This window comes from Rhinopithecus bieti, unplaced genomic scaffold (assembly GCF_001698545.2).
Source record: "Rhinopithecus bieti isolate Rb0 unplaced genomic scaffold, ASM169854v2 scaffold_4639, whole genome shotgun sequence".
NCBI classification, from domain to species: Eukaryota; Metazoa; Chordata; class Mammalia; order Primates; family Cercopithecidae; genus Rhinopithecus; species Rhinopithecus bieti.
Genome location: NW_016804464.1, coordinates 388,992 through 411,257, shown reverse-complemented (window position 1 = coordinate 411,257; position 22,266 = coordinate 388,992). Strand labels below are relative to the sequence as shown.

The following is a 22,266-nucleotide window of genomic DNA, read 5'->3' as shown; positions in this document are numbered from 1 at the left end:
GTGTATGGTAAATTTATGAAAGAAATACAAATAACTAATAAACATAAAAAGATACCTCTTAATGAAGAATCATTTTAATTTTCTGCCTCCTTTATGTTCAATAGAGAATTTCACTTTGAATGCAGTAACTTAAAGTATTTATAAATCTAATTCTAGGGTTTGAAATAAAACTTTTATTAGATACTCATGTTGTTTAACAAGGCTTGTTTATCTCAGGTAGAAGGTTTTTTTCCCCCCCCAATGTTCTTCTAAATGGATCAAAGTTTAGTTTCCTACTTCAAAGTAAATCTTATTTATTAGACATTTATAGTGAGATGACTGTATTTATGTGTCATATCCAGAGAGCAACAGTTAATAATTTTGGACTTGTTAGTAATATATTTTCTGACAGAAATAGTAGAAGAAAGGTTTGCTTAACTTTGTTCTTTTCTTTGTTTTGTAGGAGCCAGCATTAGAACGTTCACTCCATTTTATTTTCTGGTGGAGCCGGTGGATACACTCTCAGTTAGAGGCTCTTCTGTTATATTAAACTGTTCAGCATATTCTGAGCCTTCTCCAAAATTGAATGGAAAAAAGATGGAACTTTTTTAAACTTAGCATCAGATGATCGACGCCAGCTTCTCCCAGATGGATCTTTATTTATCAGCAACGTGGTGCATTCCAAGCACAATAAACCTGATGAAGGTTATTATCAGTGTGTGGCCACTGTTGAGAGTCTTGGAACTATTGTCAGTAGAACAGCCAAGCTCACAGTAGCAGGTAAGTTTTAAGTGATTTTTTTTTTTTTTTTTTTTTTTGCATTTTCAAATATTTGTAACATGTACATCTTGATAAAAGCACTCTTCTCTTGGAGTTTTCATTTAATTAGTAGCAACAAATGTACTCATTTAACAGATATCAACCGTGCATATACTCTGTGTATGGGACTTTGCTATAGGGGTTGCTCAGTGCCGTAGAGAATAAACTGTAGCATGTTTCCACTTGTCTGATGGCTTAATATTGCTATCAGAAGTACTGAGCAGTTCTTTTCTCCTTTTAAACATGGAAGTGGCAGAGGAAGTGGTATAGGAAAATTAAATCACTTTGATGGCCAACTTCTATCTTACCCAGCATAACCATTTAGTATGGTTTTGTAAAACTTGCAGTAAAGTCAGAATCCTGGTTCCTTGATGCCTTAACCAAGGAAATGACATTCAATTGGATTGTTTTAAAATCTAGAGAGTGGCCGGGCGTGGTGGCTCAAGCCTGTAATGCCAGCACTTTGGGAGGCCGAGACAGGCGGATCACGAGGTCAGGAGATCGAGACCATCCTGGCTAACACTGTGAAACCCCGTCTCTACTAAAAAATACAAAAAACTAGCCGGGCGAGGTGGTGGGCGCCTGTAGTCCCAGCTACTCGGGAGGCTGAGGCAGGAGAATGGCGTGAACCCGGCAGGCAGAGCTTGCAGTGAGCTGAGATCCGGCCACTGCACTCCAGCCTGGGTGCTGGGCAACAGAGCGAGACTCCGTCTCAAAAAATAAATAAATAAATAAATAAATAAATAAAATCTAGAGAGTGTATATTAAGGTGGAGAGCAGACAGTTATAAAGAGAGGAACTTTCCCTCCTTTTCAGAGTTTCCTTATTTGAAGAATGATGGAAAGTGTAAGAAAAATTAGGGATCTAGAAGATGTGGTATCTAAGTAAGTCATGTCTGTTTTATAGTAGATACTAGTATTCCTGAGACAGTGTTTCTTTACTTGAGTACCAGAGGAAATAGTTTTTGTGAAGGGTCATGTTATACAAAAATGTTATCTTTAAGTCCTGTATTTACTCTCACCTTGGTGAAATGCCCACGTGTGAGACAGGACCTTAGAGATAGTAGTCTCCCATCTCATTCCTACTCCAGGATTATGGTTTCCCATCTCATGCTCACTCCAGAGTATATTTGCTCATACATTCAGAGCATAATGGCTGTTTTTTTTTTTTCCTCTTTGGGGACAAATACTCAAAGTTGAATTTGGGTGTGACAAAAAGTTTCTGTAATTATTCCATAGTCATAGACTGAAGATGGAAAATTTCCCTTTTCTTTCCTTCTCTCCCTCCCTCCCTTCTACCCTCCCTTCCTTCCTTTATTCCTTCTTTCCTCTTTGTATTTTTCTTCCTTTCCTTTCCTTTCTCTTTTCATTTCTCTTTTCTTTCCCTTTCCTTTCCTTTCCTTTTTCCTTTCCTTTTTTTCCCTTTCCTTTCCTTTCCTTTTCCTTTCCTTTTTCCTTTCCTTTCTCCTTTCCTTTCTCCTTTCCTTTCTCCTTTCCTTTCTCCTTTCCTTTCTCCTTTCCTTTCTCCTTTCCTTTCTCCTTTCCTTTCTCCTTTCCTTTCTCCTTTCGGCTTTCTCCTTTCCTTTCCTTTCCTTTCTCACTTCCTTTCTCCTTTCCTTTCTTCCTTTCCTTTCTCCTTTCCTTTCTCCTTTCCTTTCTCCTTTCCTTTCTCGCTTTCCTTCTCCTTCCTTTCTCCTTTCCTTTCTCCTTTCCTTTCTCCGTCTCCTCCCCTCCCGCTCCCCCTCCCGCTCTCCCTCCCCTCCCCTCCCTCCCTCCCCTCTCCTCCCCTCTCCTTTCTTCCTTCTTTTCTTTTCTTTTCTTTCTTCTCTCTCCCTTAAATAATCTGTTTGCTGGGCTTTCTCCAACATGCTTCTTAAATAAATTAGTATAATGACTGCCTCTACAATGTCATAATGAGGTCAGTGTTTATAATTTAAGTTCTTAAATGTCTCTTATCTGGGCATTATTCATGGGCTCCTTCCTCTCAGCTGTCCCCCCACATACTATCATCAAATCCAGTGAATTCTGCTTCCTAATTTCTCTGTATTTAATCCACTTTCTCCTTCCCGAGGCAACTCCCAGTGTTCCCTCACCACAGCCTTGTAAGCATCTGCCTGCTACCTTACTCTTCCCCTCCTCCAGTCCAGTCTCCACCCTGGCTAGAGTACTCTTTCTTGTCCTTCAGTGATCCTCCAGTAACACCATCAAGGTAACATCTAAACTCTCAAATAACAGGCCTGTTGATTCCTTTTATGAGCTGGCCTTCACTTCTCCAACCTTATTTCTTAACATTTCACCCTGCCTCTGTCCCCACTCCTGTCCCCTACCTCCATCATCACCCTGACCACAGTTATAACCACTGGCAGTACTGAGTGTTTTGTTTCCTTTCATTTATATTCTGCCTTCCACCCTTTGCTCATGGCATCCCCACTGCCTGTTAATTTTATCCTCCACCTTTTCCTCACTTTCTTCTCCTCTGCTAAGTTTGTCCATTCTTTCTCTTAGCTTTGATACCTTCAGGAAGCATTTTTTGACCCAGTATCTAAGCAAGCAGCACCATAAAAGGTGATACATTCTGCGGTGACTGCACACAGGGTTCTGTAGGAAAGTTATTTAACCCACTCTTGGCCCTAGATATCAGGAGTAAATAGTATCCAAGCTAAGGGATGAAATAAAAGTTATTTTAAATAGTTGCATAGTATACATTGTCTAGATATACTTACTGTGATTTATTTGAAGATGTCTTTGTTGATGAACAGTTAAATGGATTAAATTGTTGGATATTATAGGCAATACTGTAGTGAACTGCCTTCTGCAAATCTTTATTTCTATAAAATAGATTACTGGAATTGGGATTCCTGGATCATAAGATACACTTGTGTGTGTGCGCAATTAAAAGGAACTAGTTTGTCAGTTCCTCAAAATGTTAACCATAGTGTTACCATATGACCCAGCAATTCCATTCCTAGGCATTGTGGGATAGGTATGGGGTTATGCAGAATGACTGCAAGTGAGTACAAGGTTTCTTTCTGGGATGATGAAAAGGTTCTGAAACTAGATTATGGTGATGATTACCCAACTTTATTCATATACTAAAAATATTAAATTATGTACTTTAGATAGTGAACTTTATGGTATATAAATTATATCTCAATAAAACTTAAATTTCTGCCAAATTGCCATTCTAAAAGACTCTTAGAGTTTTTTGGTTGCAAACAGTAGTACTGATCGTAGCCAAGTCAAGCAAGAAGGAAAGTTTTTAAAAGAACAGTAAATAGGTACCTCATAGAATTAAGTATGAGAGGTCTTTTTCACTGAGCTGTCTCATTTCTCCACAACCAAAATTTCTGTTTTTCTGCCTGAGCAGTATGCTGGCTGTGGGTATTTTGTGCCCAGAGGTGGGGTAATAGGGTGCTCTATATACAGACATTGTTAATATCCTCTTGTCAACTCCGGGTCTTATTCCCACTCTCCTTTTTGTCCTGCAGTTCTCCGGAGGCAGCAGGACAACTGGCTTTCTTCTTGGGAGCGCAGGAAGCTGCAGCGTTCCCTGCCTTGATATGTCAGTTACTAGTCCTCCATCTGCTTTCCCTACTCAGACATTCTTTGAAATCTCTTGTCTGCCAATTCTCCATATGTTTTTGTGAGCTTACATTTTAAAAATTATTAATTTTCATGAGACCTCAGGAGGAAGAATTTTTTGACATTTAAAAATACAACTGAGCTGGGCGCAGTGGCTCACGCCTGTAATCCCAGCACTATAGGAGGCTGAGATGGGCGAATCACCTGAGGTCAGGAGTTTGAGACCAGCCTGGCCAACATGGTGAAACCCCATCTCTATTAAAAATACACACATTAGCCAGTATGCTTGTGCACGCCTGTAACCCCAGCTACTTGAGAGGCTGAGGCAGGAGAATCGTTTCAACCCTGGAGGCAAAGGTTGCAGCGAGCCAAGATTGTGCCACTGTACTCCAGCATGGGCGACAGAGTGAGACTATATTTTGGTTTTATTGATTAACATTTCCTCCTTTCCCCAACTTTATTAGTTTCTGTGTTTCTCTTTGTTAATTCCTTTCTTCTGATATTCTGGTTTCTTAAAAGTAGATTTTTGATCAAATCATGGGAACTCAAGGAAAAAAAGCAGATTTTTTGGACAATTTTATCTTTATTTCTTTTCCTGCAAAGATCCCCTTGAAATGAAAAAAAAAAAAAAAAAAAGTAAGAAAAAGAAAAAGCTTATTGCAGGGCTGTAAAACCTGTGTGATTTATGTTTGGACTAATTCACCGTCATAAAACTAGAAAACCTGTAATCATTTCTCATGATTTGTTTGTTCTTCCTTGAAGAAACATTTTGTTTCATTCTGAGCATAGCGTTCACTTTTTAGATATTAATTATAATAGGTAGTTAAGTGTTTATGTAATATACTATATATAAATTATTTATTTTAGGTACTTTTTTTTTTTTTAACAATCCTGTGAGGCCTGTTATTCTCATTTTACTTGTGAAGAAACTGAGTCTTAGGGAGTGGTTAAATAACTTGCCAACTTCATACACCCATGAAGTGGTGGTGTTGGGATTCAGATTCAGATATGTGACTTGAAAACTGATGCTCTTAGCTATTGCATCCTGTGGCATCTATATTTATGATGACATTTTTGGTTCACATTTTATTTTGAGATCATTTCAAACTTAGGGAGTAGGTGCAAGAATAGAACCAAGAAATCTCATATACCTTCACCTAGATTACCTGATTATTAACATCTTACCATATCTGCCTTATCCCCCAAATATGCATACATCCAAATACATATTTTTTCTGAGCCATTAAGAGTAAATTGCAGACAGGTTTTCCTGTAACTGCCACCTAAATACCTACGTGTATAATCCTTTGAAACAAGGACATTCTCCTAGATAACCACAGATGTCCATCAAAATTAGGAAATTAACTGTAATACAACACTACCGTTTAATTTAGATTTCACTGATTATCTCAATAATGTTCTTTATAGTAAAAACCAAAAGCAGAGTACACCCCTGTCCGCCTCCCACACATACTCTTCTTTCTGGCCCAAGATTACATATTTCACTTAGTGGTTGTGTCTCTTTAAACTCTTTTGACATAACTTGGTTTTTCCTTGCCTCATTTTGGGTTTGTTCGATTTCTCCCATGAATAGATTCAGATTTCACAGTTTTGGGAGAAATACCACAGAAGTAATGCTGTGTTCTCTGTGCATCATGCCAAGAAGCATGTGATATTTTGTTCTGTTGCTGGTGATGTTAACTTTTACTACTTAAGATGGTCTGTGCAGTGTTTCTCCATTGTAAAGCTTTGTACTTTTGTTAATTAGTAATGAGTATTTTGGGAAGAGATACTTTGATACTCTGTAAATATACTGTTCCTCATCACATTTTTGTTTATTAGTTTTAGTATCCATTGAGATTCATGCCTGAATCAGTTATTACTATCAAATGGTGATTTTTCTAGTTCCATCATTTCTATACGGTAGAGCTTTTCCTTCTCTTCCACTTACTTGTTTACATTTGCATGAACCCACAGATTCTTGTTTTATTCAGTGGGTTGTAATGCATGTTAATACCATTATCCCAGATTTAACCAGAGGAAGCTCCCTTCAGTCTGACTTCTATGCCCTTTTGATATGTCTTCATTGTTCTTCGGACACTTTTGTTACTTTATGTTGTAAGATGTTCCAGGTTCATCTTGTACTTTCTCTCCATCTGCACTCTTAGAATTGGCCATTTCTCCAAGAGTGTTATTTAGAAAAGGTAGAGACACCATATGTACCATTGCTACTGAAGTGATATCGATGCTGGACCTTCTCTGTGGACAGGGCTAGGAAGTATATAGGTGTATATATATATATAGGTATAGCAATTAATAAGTAATGACTAGACAAAATGTATAAATATTTCACACATATATTTATATAGACACCCATATGTATTTTTATTTCTATAATTATATAAAACCATGACGTTTACACTGATACCTCCATTCTAGACCAGTACCATAGGACTTATTCTACCCATCTCCTTTTCAATGTTTGTGTCTTGCTTCTCCAACTGTGAGGAATCTGATTCCAATTATCCTTAATGCATTTACTTATTTGCCCAGTATTCCTGTATTTAGCTTATTTCTGTGGACCTTTTCTTCAACCCTGGTTCTGCCATATGTTGTAGCCATGTGGGCTGACTTGCTCCTGGCACCCAAGACAAAATTTTAAAGTAGTATTTAATTAAATTTTATTTCTTCTTTTCCTTTTTTGTCCAGGTCTTCCAAGATTTACCAGCCAACCAGAACCTTCCTCAGTTTATGCTGGGAACAGCGCAATTCTGAATTGTGAAGTTAATGCAGATTTGGTCCCGTTTGTGAGGTGGGAACAGAACAGACACCCCCTTCTTCTGGATGATAGAGTTATCAAACTTCCAAGTGGAATGCTGGTTATCAGCAATGCAACTGAAGGAGATGGCGGGCTTTATCGCTGCATAGTGGAAAGTGGTGGGCCACCAAAGTATAGTGATGAAGTTGAATTGAAGGTTCTTCCAGGTATTAATTCATTATCAGGACTGATGGTTTTATGTTTATGAATGGGTAAACATCGTTCTGTTAGAATTTTTAAAAATAATGAATATTGGCCGGGCACAGTGGCTCATGCCTGTAATCCCAGCACTTTGGGAGGTTGAAGTGGTGGATCACCTGAGGTCTAGCCTGGCCAACATGGTGAAACCCTGTCTTTACTAAAAATACAAAAATTAGCCAGGCATGGTGGCGGGTGCCTGAAACCCCAGCTACTCTGGAGGCTGAGGCAGGAAAATTGCTTGAACCCGGAAGGTGGAGGGTACAGTGAGCCGAGATTGTGCCACTGCGCTACAACCTGGGCGATAGAGCAAGACTCCATCTCAAAAAAAAAAAAAAAAAGAAGAATGTTAATATGTGGTATGACATTTTACTCTCAGCATAAGGAGTCTCAGTTTCTTACAGGAGTGAAAAGAAGAAAATGTACCAGAAGATCCACTCTTCAGGGAATGCATTATTAAAAATTTATCAAGCGATAAAATATGTTCACTATCTAATGGTATTCTTGGTCAAAAAAATATTAGCTCTGTGTCTTTTGTCAAGCCTTCTCCCCAACAATAGGATACTTTTATTGTTAGATCTTTTCACTTATACAAATCAGATACCTATCCAGGCTAATTCATATAAGGGATGGGTTGGGTGGTAAGTGTTAACATGGTGGCTCTAGAGGCAATGGCAGGCAAGAGTCCTTGGATCTTTATACTCCCCATTTTAGTGTAAACTCAGCTCCTATTTGAGTCTTTCTTTTTGTGTGTCTTCTCAGTTCCTGCCCCTTCTGGCATTCCTCCTAATCAATTCTGTATATCTTTTCTCACTGTATAACTTCTGCTTACTCATAACTTCCTCCCACTTGTAGCTCATCATAGCCTCTCTAGCCTTTTGGTGTTTCATGACTGTTTACCTTCTGTTCTCACTGCTAGGTGCCCCCTCCATATTTCTCATCTCAAATTTGAGTTTCTGAATATAATTGAACCGTCCCTACATTATTTGGGAAGAGTTCTATGTCTATTAAATAGGCTCATTTTTAACCTATGGATGGGTTTGCAAAGCAGGACTCTGAGCTGCAACTCTTGAGGGTGTTCCTAATAGCCCTTCAACTGATCTTTTTAAAAATCCGGGTTCTTTTTTTGTCATTATCCCTCGTCAATTCTGTCTCAGTATATTCTCAGCAAGGACAGTATCTTTTAAAGTGTGCGTGTGTGTGTCTTAAGACGGAGTCTTGCCCTGTAACCCGGGCTAGATGCAGTGGTGTAATCCTGGTTCACTGCAGCCTTGACCTCCTGGGCTCAAGTGTTCCTCCTACCTCAGCCTCCCGAGTAGCTGGGGCTAACGGTTCACACCACCACATCTGGCTAATTTTTTTGTATTTTTTGTAGAGATGGGATTTTGCCGTATTGCCCAAGTTGGCCTTGAACTCCTGGGCTCAAGTGATTGTCCCACCTTGGCCTCCCAAAGTGCTGGGCTTACAGGTGTGAGCCACAGTGGCCAGTGTAAGGTGTATATTATTAGGTCTTGTCACATCTTTGCTCAAAACTCCCTAATGGTTTTCTGTGTCATTCAGAGTTAAAGTTCTGGCCTGTAAAGATTTATAATCTTAATACCACTTTCTTCCTTTCTCTCCCCTATCCCATCTCCTACTCTTCTCTCCCTCACTCGAAGATTGTGATCACTTTATGTTTCTACAATACTCCAGATACGCTCTTGGTCATTTTCTCTGCCTGGAATCCTCTTTCCTCAGATACCTGCCTGGGTCACTCTCTTACATCTCTGCTCCAATATCACTTTATCAGTGAAGCCTTTCTTGAACACTGTGTTTAAAACAACAGTCTTTGATTTCCACCCTCAGTGTTTTCTCCTTCTACCTTCATTTTACTTCAGAACATATCACCATGTGACATATTCTATCTTACTTGTCTCTCTCCCTCATTAGTATGTAAACTCAATCAGAGCAGGGAATTTTGTCTGCTGCCAAAAACACTTTCTGGCACATAGAAGCCAGTAATATTTGCTATGAATTTGTTTAATTGATTCTTATCAAAATTTGATTAAATATACCTAAGTAATTCAAGGTGAATTTAAAAAAAGAACTATTGCCATATACCAATATTGTTCAGCCTGCTTGCTCACTTGCTTTTACATGATGGAGGTAATAACTTCTCAACACGTAGGGTAGCATTTAAGCAAATCCTCAAAATGTGATCCAAGAAAACAAGGTTTGTAGTGTCAAAAGATGAGATCACTACTCAATATCTGAAACAAAAACATAACATGGAATGTTTTGCTTACTTAAGTAAGGGAGAGTTGTGCTCATCAAACATAGTTTTCTTGAGCAAAGCTAAGTCCTGATCTCCTATAGAGTTTTTCAGAAGACATTGTTTTTGGTTGTACTGGTTAAGAGACAGAGGTGGATTAATGTCAGTCATAGAAACATGTTTTGTGGTTGATTATGGAGGTGGGAGCAAGCGAATGTCAACCTTAAAAGCAAATGACTCTACCATTAGTTGGCTGACTTTCAAAGCCTGAGCTTGTTTGGCTTTCAAAGGCACATTCACCCTTGTGAGTTGTCACTAATCAGTTAGGCAATGTTTCCTTGTTACCATGCCCATGGGTCTGTCACTAATAGGTTAGACAAGTTTAAGGCTAGTCCTGGAGGTTGTTATCATGGCTGTAGAACATCTTTTCCAAAGCATGTGAGCAAAAGAGTCACATCTTTTCAGCCTGAGACCGTTTTTGTCAAAACTCAATGTTAAGTTAATATTATCCTATTGAGGAGCGAGCTCTATCTTCTGCCCACAAGAGTGTGGCCTTTCCATGTTTCCACAAGAGGACAACTCTATAAAGTGAACACGCATTAATTCTAATGTCTGAATAAGAAATATACAAATATGGTAGTAGCTAGATGGTTGCTCAATTACAAAATCAAGGGATTGACAGACTAAGTGAGCAAGTTAAAGAGATGAAACTCTGAAAGCTTTTCAGAAATAATACACAGATACAGGGAAAGAAAGGAAACATCTTATCCCTGTGAGTATGGATAAGGATACCAAGGAGGAAGATGCCAAGGATCCTGAGCTTACTCAGTCTCCACTGTTTGTACCACTCCTATGGCTTTTATCTTATCTTTCAACGTGAAGGGGATTCATGTCAAATATCCCTCAATTGATTGACAAGTACGTACCCTGAAGGCAGGAGCAGTACGTTATATGTCCTTAAGACCCCTAAAGAGCCCAGCACAATGCTTTGCACATAGAATTTGTTTGAGAAGTGTTTGCTAATTTGAATGGAAATCTTTATATCATTTTTGCTTAAAATATTTTGTCATATAAAGCCACACAGACTGAATAAGAACTAGTCATTCCTCAAGATTAAAGCAGTAAAGTGCTTTGTCTTTTGTGTGTGTGTGTGTGTGTGTGTGTGTGGTAATGATGGGGTCTTGCTATATTGCCTACGCTAATCTCAAACTCCTGGGCTCAAGCAGTCCTCCCTCCTCAGTCTCCCAAAGTGATGGGATTACAGGTGTGAGCCACCATGCCCGGCTTGTTTTGTCCTTTATTTAATTATTGTCTTTTGTTAATTTGTTGTTTTGTTTTGTTTTTTGTTTTTTTTTTAGATACTGAGGTGACATCAGACTTGGTGTTTTTGAAACAGCCTTCTCCCTTAGTCAGAGTCATTGGTCAGGATGTAGTGTTGCCATGTGTTGCTTCAGGACTTCCTACTCCAACCATTAAATGGATGAAAAATGAGGAGGCACTTGATACAGAGAGGTAAGTGTTGTCTGCCTAAAAGCCTTTTTCAGCCTTAGCTTACGACTTTGTCTAATCCCATTTGGGACTATTGACTAATTTAAAAAGATTATCAACTTTATTTAAACACATCATAATGCTCATATGTCATCCTTGAAATATGTTTATATGATATATATGATTAGGATATTTAAAGGAAAAGATAATTTCAAAATATTAAGAGATAATTAATTATTCCCTTTGTTCTGTTGAAGCAGCAGTGTACTCAGCTTAAGGCTTCAGGATTTTCTTCCCTAAATTTTTGCAAGAGCTTTGGTCCTGAGTAGCCTGAGTCTTCTTACTCATTCTCATATGCATTTCATTGACAGTAGTTTTTCCATTGCACAATCAGTATGAGAAATTGAGCTGGGCACGGTGGCTCACGCCTGTAATCCCAGCACTTTGGGAGGCTGAGGCAGGCAGATCACGAGGTTGGGAGATCGAGACCGTCCTGGCTAACACAATGAAACCCTGTCTTTACTAAAAATACAAAAAATTAGCTGGGCGTTGTGACATGCGCCTGTAGTCCCAGCTACTCGGGAGGCTGAGGTGGGAGAATCACTTGAACCCAGGAGGTGGAGGTTGCAGTGACCCGAGATCGTGCCACTGCACTCCAGCCTGGGCAACAAGAGCAAAACTCCATCTCAAGGAAAAAAAAAAGGAAAAGAAACTGTATTCCTCATCCTGTTGTTTTTGCCTTTTGAAATCCTGTTAGAAATCATAAATTCTTCATCTTTCACAAAATACCAACCACCTTACTCTCCTTCCTGTCTCCTCTCATTACTCCCTTATGCAATGGGTGCTTTTCTCAGATGTATTCTCCTAAGAGATGTGGGGTGGTGGTAGGTAGGTATGTTTTTGCTTCCAAAATATAATGTTATCTTGTGCACTGTAGGATGTTTACTGGCATCCCTGCCTTCTACCCAAAGGTGGCAGTAGCATTTCCAAATTGTGACAACCAAAAATGTCCCTAGATACTGTGAGATAGTCCTTGGGAAGCAAAATTGCCCCCAGTTGAGGACCATTGTTCTACAGCAGTGCTGTTCAATTGAAGTATAACACAAGCCACACATGTAATTTAAAATGTCTTATAGCCATGTTTTAAAAGTAAGAAGTACACGTACAATTATAAATATAATAGTAATATTTTATGTGATGTACCAGTTAACATGAAATGTAGTTCTACCAAAACAGTAAAGTTTGTGTTTAGTGGGAAACATTTAACACAGCTTTAGCTTGTACATTTATTTTAAAATTTCAGAAATTCAGTTCTGCAGTTACACAGGCCACATTTCAGGTAGCCACATGTGGCTAGTGGCTATTGATTTGGACAAGGCAGGTCTAGAGTTTCTCAGTTGTGTAATCAAAAGTGAACAGACAGTTTTAATTTGTATAGTTCAGTGGCCAAGATGTAGAAATGGGTATCTGTCTAGTTACCTGGGTGATCAGCCTACAATGATCACTGGGGATGATGGAATACGGTCAAGATTGTTCCCCACATGCTCCATTAGCAAAACATGGCATTCTCCCCAACATCACCTCATTTCTTTCTCATCATCCATCCACTCACCAACTTCCTCTCTCCACATTTTGCTTCCTCCCTACTCCTTTCTACATTTTACTTCCTTTCTGCTCCTCTTTCCAGCTAAATACTATATAAGCAAAGAATTTATAAGACTTCAATTTTTTTTTTTTTTTTTTTGCCAACTGAAACATAGGGAACCTTAAAATAGGGATAAACATGTGAAGTTCTTACAGTAGAAATTTTAATTGGCTATATGTTAGAACAAAATCTTTATCAGGAGTAGGAAGGCTGAAATATGTTATTTTAAAACATATTTTGTCATGAAGGGATATTCTGAAGATATAAAACTTATATATAATGATTTTTTATGTCAGAAATAAATGTGAGGCTTTCTATGATTCTCATTTGTTCAGTAATTACTCAACAAATATTTATCAAATGCTGACTATGTCATGCATGTTCCAGGTGCTGGGAGTAGAGTAGTAAAGCAGATGGAGTTCTTGATCTCATAGAGCTCATATTCTAGTGGGAAAGAGTCAGATACTAAGTAAAAATAAAAAATGTCAGGTTATGGTAAGTGCTATGAAGAAGATTAAGACAAATTATATCAGGAGTGCCAAGAGAAATAGAGATAGGATTGCTATTTTATACAATGTGTCAGAGAATTGTTCTTTTAGTAGAATGATTCTCAGACTGGGGTCTGAGTGGGCCAGGGTATGCATGTCATGATAGAAGAGTTTCATATCTTCCTGAAACATCCAGTTTTATTCAGAGATATCCTTGGGAGCAGATAATTTTTAGTGACTATGTCGTGGTTAGTAATATTCCTCTGAATTTTAAGGATAAAGTGGTAGACTTTGAAGATTGAGTTGACTTATTTCTGCCTTTAGTTCTGTAGGCTCCTGAATACTCAGGTTAGGTGGCTGAAAAGTCTGAGAAGCACTGCCTTGATATTTCACTGTCTCAAGAAGTTTCAGAAGAAAATAAGAGCAGGACAGTGTTGGTGGTGTTCACATTGGTCTATCCAGACTCTAGCACAGTGCCTGGCACATAACTGGGGAGGGGAAGTGGTGGGCAATATATTTAGCTTGAATAACCCAAAGTAATGTAGGAAAATATAAGTAAGTGAATGAAGCACAGGAGTGCTTTTGGTTGGATGTATGTAATTACTCAAAATATCTTTGTTTCTGCTAGAGCCTTATGAGATATGTAGATAGGCCTTAGCTAATAAATGATCTAGACCCCAAATTAGAAGATTAGAAGTTGAAAGAAAAAAGTGGCTAGAAATTCAGATAGTGTTGGGCTGGCTCTAGTAAAAAAAAGATCTTAAATAACTAAACATCCTTTTTTATTACTAATCTTAAGACTTCTTTGAAAGTGAACTTAAAAACATTTCCATGACTTTTATAAATGTCCAAGAATTGATCTATATATTTAACCTTTGATCACATTTGTTCATGTTTACAATAATCATAGCTAATGAAAGAGGGGGGTCGAAATGGATCCCATTCACTAAGTAGTTTTAATTTAAAGGGAGAGAATCCGGAAAATATAAATGCTAATGTTCAAGGTGATTGACAGAAAAATGTAATTTAGTAGTCAAATAATGTTATCTTTTAATGGAATGATAGATCTGAAGCCCACTGCAAAGGAACAGGTTAAAATGCTTGATATTATTAGAATTGACAGTAGTAGAAAAATAAGGTTATTTAAAAAACAAATGAAAGACTTCTACTTCTGGGAAAATTGAGTAGATATATTTTTCCCTATTCCTTTTGCTAAATACACCCCAAAACCCAAGATGTTACATGTGAAACAAGCATAAGAAGACTGAAAGGTAGAGAGAGAAAAATTGAGATTGAGTTGCTAGGGAGCTTGAGACCCAAGGAACAGCATGATTGTTAGTTCTTTTTTTTATTTCTTGTGACAGAGTCTTGCTCTGTTGCCCAGGCTAGAGTGTGGTGGTGTGATCTGGGCTTACTGCAGCCTCTGCCTCCCAGGATCAAATGAGTAGCTGGGATTATAGGCATGTGTCACCACTGCCAGCTAATTTTTGTATTTTTAGTAGAGACAGAGTTTCGCCATGTTGGCCAGGCTGGTCTCAAACTCCTGGCCTCAAATGATCCATCCATCTTGGCCTGCCAAAATGCTGGGATTACATATGTGCGTTACTGCACCCAGCCAACTTGGTGGTTAGTTCTATGGGCTCAGGTTCCCCACCCCGCCCAAGAGCCTGTCAGGAACCTGGGCTGTGTTTTGCCTCATATGTCCCAGACTTGGAGCTAAAGAAGCCAGCAACCTGGAAACCCTAATAGGCACAAACAAAAAACGCCTCAACAGAAGGTGCTCTCTAGCCAAAGGGGCAGGAAAAGGGCATCTCACCAAGACAAAAGCTGTTAGACTGTACTTACTCCTATTCCAGTCAAACACCACAGAAGAAACTGTGGCCCCACCCTACCATGCCAGTCAAAGACCATGCCAGGAGCCTAGATTTCCACCCTTCCCAGGTTGTGGTGAGACATCTCAGCCTCCTTGCTAAGTGGTGTCAAAGTTGGAGTAGGGAGCCAAGACTTTTATCCTAGCCAGGCAGTAATGAGGCCCCTCCCATGTCAGTAGAGAACACATGGAGAGCCTCGACTTTCACCCCATCCAGCTGTAAGAGGCAACCCTTCCCTTCACACTAGGGTGGTATCAAAGGAGGCCCAGTGGAGAGTCAAGACTTTACCATCATGTAGTAGCAAGGCCCCCTCCGTGGTGTCAACACCATGTGACCAGGTGGGGAACAATAATGAGACAGTCCTACCCCTTCTACCCAGGGAGGCATCAGCGGAGGCCTAGGGGGCTGCTGGAACTCCCAACCCTGCTAAGAAGCAATGAGGAAACCCCTCCCCACTTACATGTTAGTGGAGGCTGAGTGGGAAACTTGAACTGACAGTAATGAGACAGCACTCCGCCCCCCACCCACTTTCTCTGCTAGTGTGGTGTTAGAAGAAGAGAGCTAAAACAGAAGGATTAAATAAGATCCAGAGTGTCATAACATAATACCTAAAATATCCAGGTTTCAGTTGAACATAATACATCATACCAAGAATCAGGAAAACCTCAGCTGAAAGGAGAAAAGACAGTGACAGAGATTTTAGAATTACCTGACAAAGATTGTAAAGCAGTCATCAAAGAATCGCTTCAGTGAACAATTATAAACACATTTGAAGCAAATGAAAAAATAGAAATCTCAGTGAAGAAAAGGTCTCTTCAATGCAGATTTTAAAAACTTTACTCTCTTTCAAATAACAACAAACAAAAAACTGAATTAAACCGTTTTCTTTTTTGGTTTTCTCTTCATTCTTACCATCCTAAAGAAGTTGTCTTTAACATCTGTTTTCTTCTCAGTTTCTTTATCTAATGTATCTGCAAGATTTTACCTCCTACATGTCTCTGGAATCCATCCATGAATTAACCACGGGCCTTATTCTAAGTTACAGTCTCTGCAGTGGCCTCCTAATTGTTCTTCCCCCTTGTACTCTGGCCTCATTCCAGATACACCTTCACACTCCTGCCAGAGCAGTCTTTTCAAAGCTCTCATTTTACCACAGCACTCTCAACCCCCTACCCACTTTTAAAAATGTTTAATGGATTTCCATTGTTCTTAGGTTAAGGACCCAAATTCTTAAAACGGTTTTCAAAGCCTTATGCAGTCTGGCTCCATCCTCATCCTCCTCTCTTTTCTTACACTTTGCCACACTGATTTCTTTTAGATCCCCAAACCACTGTGATCCTTTCTGCCACAATTAATTTGCATGTGCTAGTCTATCTTTCTGAAATATTTTTCCCACCTCATTTTAGTTAGCTTCTACTCATTCTTCGGATCTCAGCTTAGGGGTTACTTTGTCAGGAAAATCTCTCCTCGTCCCTAATTTCCTGGCAGGTTCTTTTGCTATACCATTTTGTAGAATTATCTTCTATGTCTGTGTTTCCCACTTGAGATGCATGACAGCACTGATTGTGTTTTTGCTCAGTGCTATATTCCCAGCTGCTACCTGACACATATGGACACACCAATAAATATTTGTTAAATGAATGAGTAAATCTCTCTCCTTACCTTCTTGATCCAACTTTTTAAGAGTAGTCAATACTTTTTTGCTTTCTTTTTGTCCCTATTGTTACAGCCATAGTTAATCTTTTGCTCTTTAATTCTGGACCATTGTAATTATATAATCAAACTTCTGCTTCAGTGTTTTCCCACCTTTTTTTGTTTCTTCATAAAAGTCTGATTGTGTCATTACTCTGCTCAAAAGCCTTTCCCTAAGACCTGAAACCATAAAAATTCTAGAAGATAACATTCAAAAAACCCTTCTAGACATTGGCTTAGGCAAAGACTTCATGACCCTGAATGCAAAACAAACACAAGAAAAACAAAGATAAATAGATGGGACTTAATTTAAAAAGCTTCCACACAGCAAAAGAAATAATTAGTAGAGTAAACAGACAACCCACAGAATGGGAGAAAAGCTTCACAATCTATACATCCGACAAAGGACTAATATCCAGAAGCTACGAGGAACTCAAACAAATCAGTGAGAAAAAAACAAGCAATGCCATCAAAAAGTGAGCTGAGGACATGAATAGACAGTTCTCAAAAGAAGATATACAAATGGCCAACAAACATGAAAAAATGCTCAACATCATTAATGATGAGGGAAATGCAAATCAAGCCGCAGTGCGAAACCGCCTTCCTCCTGCAAGAATGGCCATAATCAAAAAATCAAAAAGTAATAGATCTTGACGTGGATGTGGTGAAAAGGGAACACTTTTACACTGCTGGTGGGAATGTATGCTAGTACAACCACTATGGAAAACAGCGTGGAGATTCTGTAAAGAACTACAAGTAGATCTATCATTTGATCCAGCAATCCCATTCCTGTATCTATAATGAGGAATAGAAGTCATTATACAAAAAAGATACTGCACATGCATGTTATAGCAGCACAATTTGCAATTGCAAAAATATGGAACCAGCCCAAATGCCCATCAATTGATGAGTGAATAAAGAAATTGTGGTATAAATATATACTACTCAGCCATAAAATTGAATGAAATAATACCATTCACAGCAACCTGGATTGAATGGGAGACCATTATTTTGAGTGAAGTAACTCAGGAATGGAAAACCAAACATCCTGTGTTCTCACTCGTAAGTGGGAGCTAAGCTATGAAGATGCAAAGGCATAAGAATGATACAGTGGACTTTGGGGATTCGGGGGAAAGGGTGGGGGGGGTGCTGAGGGATAAAAGGCTACACGTTGGGTGCAGTGTACACTGCTTGGGTGATGGGTGCACCAAAATCTCAGAAATCACCACTGAAGAACTTTTTCGTGTAACCAAACACAACCTGTTCCCCAAAAACCTATTGAAATAATTTTTTTTTAAACCTTTCCCCTTGGTCAAAAAAGAAAAGTTCTCCTTAGCACACCAACCTCTTCCAGACTGACCCTAGGCTGCTCAGGGATACCTTACGCGCAGGAACACTGAGTTTACTTGAGTCCATTGGCTGTATGTATTTTTTCACATTGGTTTTTTTCTTTGCATCTTTGAATTTTGGAGTTCCAAAGGCTTGATGGTCTTTTTACTGTGAGCCTTAAACTCGTTGAATGAATTAATTCTGCCAAGCAAATGGACATTAATTCTTCCAGGCTTTTTTTAAAGGGAGTAAAATCAATCCCATTAAGAAAGACTGACTGCTACGCTACTGGTACTATCAGTATCAAGTATCAGGCATATCAAGTATCAACAATATTTTTTAGTATAATTATTAGATATAAATTACTATATCTCGCTTTCAAAAATAACAACTAGTGTTTCAAATTATGTTCATCTCAGCTGGGTATCGTGTATACATTGCTGATTTTTCATTTGATGAACATTAAGTTTTTTGTTTCTGAAACTTAGTAAATTTTATCCAGGTATAAAGTGTAGGATTTTAATTTTTGTAAATTTTTCTTATTTTGTGAGGCACCAAAGACCTGTCTTATCTCTCCATTTATTTCATCCCAGTCATTCCTGCTCTATTCCGTTGTATAATATCTTGCTTCTCTGTTTCATCAGGTAAACCTGGGATTTAAGGGTGTAATTAAGACATTTCTGATAGGAAGGTTGCTTGATAAAGGTTAGTCATGACCTTGCAGGGTCGTATTTCTTGGAGAAGTCACCAAATCTGATTCTGGCTTTCGGCTTTCTATGTCCAGAAACTTAATCATGTTTATCAAATTCAGGAAGATTAGTTACCTAGACTTTACAATGTAATGAAATTTAAGCCAGACTAGCACTTCATTTACCTAGAATGAGAATTATAAATGTGGCCAAGACTGTATAGTCATTTCCTCTGATTTTTTTTACCCTTATAAGGAATTCTTTTTTTTTTTTTTGAGATAGAGTCTCGCTCTGTCACCCAGGCTGGAGCGCAGTGGCATGATCTTGGCTTACTGCAACCTCCGCTTCCCGGGTTCAAGCAATTCTCCTGCCTCAACCTCTGAGTAGCTGGGATTACAGGCATGCACCACCACACCTGGCTAATTTTTGTATTTTTAGTAGAGACGGGGTTTCTCCTGTAATCCCAGCACTTTGGGAGGCCGAGGCGGGTGGATCACCTGAGTTCAGGAGTTTGAGGCCAGCCTATAAGGAATTCTATATGAAAAGCCAAATTGTAATCAGAACTTTTTAACAGTATTAAGATTTGGAAGAAAAGTCTAACCTGTGGAAACGAGTTTGGATGTGGAACTTCAAAATAAAAATATATGTGTACATTTATTTTTGTGTTTGGTACTATATTTTGAATTTATGTCATCTATGAAAGTGACTTTTAAAGTGGCAGCTTTAATTAGGTACTTGTCTCTAGAATTAACTGCATCTCTTGCCCTATGTCAAGTATCTTTATATGTCTGATTTGGTTAATAACTCTCCAAATTAACTAAACTTGTTCACTTTATACAAATTTGATCAGAATATTGATTGTTCTTCAGTGTTATGGGATTATTTAGGTTCTCTTTAAATCAGCTTAAATAACTCTGTAGAGTTGGCCAGTAAACATCCTGATTGATAATAGCATGATGGTGACTGATTTGTGCCCAGCTACCACACCCAGGGAGCAGCTCTCTGGCAACCATTCTCTGTCTCTTCCCTTCCTCTTTTCCTCCCTCTCCTAGATAAGCTACCATAGGGAAACTTTCAGTAGGCACTGTGACCCCTTGACTTAATGTTTTGGATCTAACATTTTGCCCTCTTTATGTTTTCTTTCTGTTACTAATCTCATTGTAGCATAGCTGTGGTGGTGTAACTAACTCTCAGATTGATTCCAGACTTCAAAATTACATAATTTGGAAAAAACTGGCCAGAATAGGGAGACATGGATGGGCTGAAGGAACTGAAATTGGTTCTAAGTGTGATACCCCTTTGGGAATAACTAGAAGTGTCAGGGATAATTCATTGTAACATTTGATTTGTATTTGTGATACTTATGCATGTAAAATATGAGCAAAGCAAATTGGACTAAATTAAATTCTGATAATTTTATGTTAGTCTTGGTTCATCTATAGCTATATAAATAATAATACTGTTTAAGTGTTTTCTCTATTTTATGTGGAGAGTTTCTCAGGTATTATTTTCCTAGTACTGAAATGTATCTTTTTTTTTTCTTTCTTTCTTTTTAACACAGTTCTGAAAGACTGGTATTGCTGGCAGGTGGTAGCCTGGAGATCAGTGATGTTACTGAGGATGATGCTGGGACTTATTTTTGTATAGCTGATAATGGAAATGAGACAATTGAAGCTCAAGCAGAACTTACAGTACAAGGTATGTAAATATTTGCTGTATAATTTTAAAATTCTGTGTACTTTCTGGGTCTGCTAATTTTTAAAAAATATTAACATGGTCGAGGCAATACAGCAAAACAATTAAAAGCATAACTCCTAGACCAGACTGCTTGGGTTTAAATTCTAAATCTTAATGTTTCCTAGATATATGACTATAGGAAACGTACTTAATTTCTCTGAACCTCATTTTCCTCAGCTGTAAAATGGAAATAATAAGAGTATTTACCTTATTGGGATTGTTTGAGGGTTAAAAGAGCTAATACTTGTAAAACCCCTGGAATAATGACTAGAATATTGTAAAAGCTCAATGTTAGTTATTGTTATTATTTTGAGTAGTAGTAGTAGTAGTGACAGGAAAGGTATGATCTGGGGCATCTGGAAGATTCACTTTTCTTCTCTCAGGATGTTTTCTGATGAAGATGTCTCTGTTCTGTGACCCCAAATTATGTCTCTCCTCTGTGTTGGTGTCCTTTTCTTTTGGGTGAACAGATCACCCAGGAAGGAGCATACTATGCCTCTCAATATAGCTTGGTTTGATGATCTGGTGTTTATTTTCCTCTGTTCATACTTCTGATAATTACTGCAAGAGTAGTTGTTCTTCCTTTTTCTCCATACTCTTCCCTTTTCCCCTTGTAGGTTCTCTGATTCAGACGTCAGAAAATAAAGATGTCATGTATACATAGTCTTGTCTTTATCCCCATCTCCTTTGCCATTCCTCCATATGGAAATGTACCCTCAAGTGCCGGCTAGAGGTGACTAAAATGACTAGAGGTGACTAAAATGACCAGAGATCACTTTTCTACCTCTTCTCTTCTTCCCACCCCCTCAGAACTCCCAGATTGGTAGCTTTCAATCTAGAAAGACTGCTCCCAGTGCTGTTTCTCCCTAAGAGTTAGGAGTGCTGTTTCACTCACTGTAGTCTCTGCTCACTGCAGCCTCTCCCTCTGTCACCCAGGCTGGAGTGGAGTGGCACAGTCTCTGCTCCCTGCAGCCTCGACCTCCTGGGTTCAAGCGATCATTGTGCCTCAGCCCCACAAGTAGCTGAGACTACACACATGTGCTGCCATGCCCAGTTAGTTTTTGTATTTTTGGTAGAGATGGGGTTTCATCATGTTGCCCAGGCTGGTCTCGAACTCCTGGGCTCAAACGATCCACCTGCCTGGGCCTCCCAAAGTGCTGGGATTACAGGCATGAGCCACTGTGCCTGGTCAGAGAAAGGTATACCATTGATGAGCAAACTCATGAATTGGAAGATTACATTGAGTAATTCTCTGAGAATGCAGCATTAAATGATAAAGAAAGATAACACATGGAGTAAAATCTAAGAGATATGATAGGTACATGTAGAAGGACTATCTAGATAAATAGATGTCTTAGAGAGAAAGGAAGAGGCAAATATTTGAAGAAATAATTAAGATACATTTTTCAGAATTAGACTTGTAGAACACCTTAGACTAAAAGGACCTACAGACTGTTAAATAGGTGAAAGAAGGAAAAACCCACCTTGAGGTCCATTTACAGTAACATACAATAATATATAATTGTATATACAGTAACGTATAATATCAAAGCCAAAAAAATTCTAAAAGCTTCCAGTGACAGAGAGCAGATCACCTACAAAAGGAAAAGAATTGGATTGAACCTAAGTGTTGATTTGAGAAATCTGGTATCAAGAGGACAATAGAGTAATTTTTTTTTTT

General features: G+C 38.6%; 1 protein-coding gene across 1 annotated transcript in view; it reads left to right on the top strand.

The window, feature by feature from the left end:
* Positions 1 to 22,266, top strand: part of NEO1 (neogenin 1) — a 198,651-nt gene that overhangs the window by 5,001 nt on the left and 171,384 nt on the right. The window contains exons 3-5 of the mRNA XM_017868541.1: positions 7,089 to 7,364; positions 11,005 to 11,158; positions 20,410 to 20,546. Coding sequence (XP_017724030.1) covers positions 7,089 to 7,364; positions 11,005 to 11,158; positions 20,410 to 20,546 — 567 coding nt within the window. The remainder of the gene's footprint in view (positions 1 to 7,088; positions 7,365 to 11,004; positions 11,159 to 20,409; positions 20,547 to 22,266) is intronic.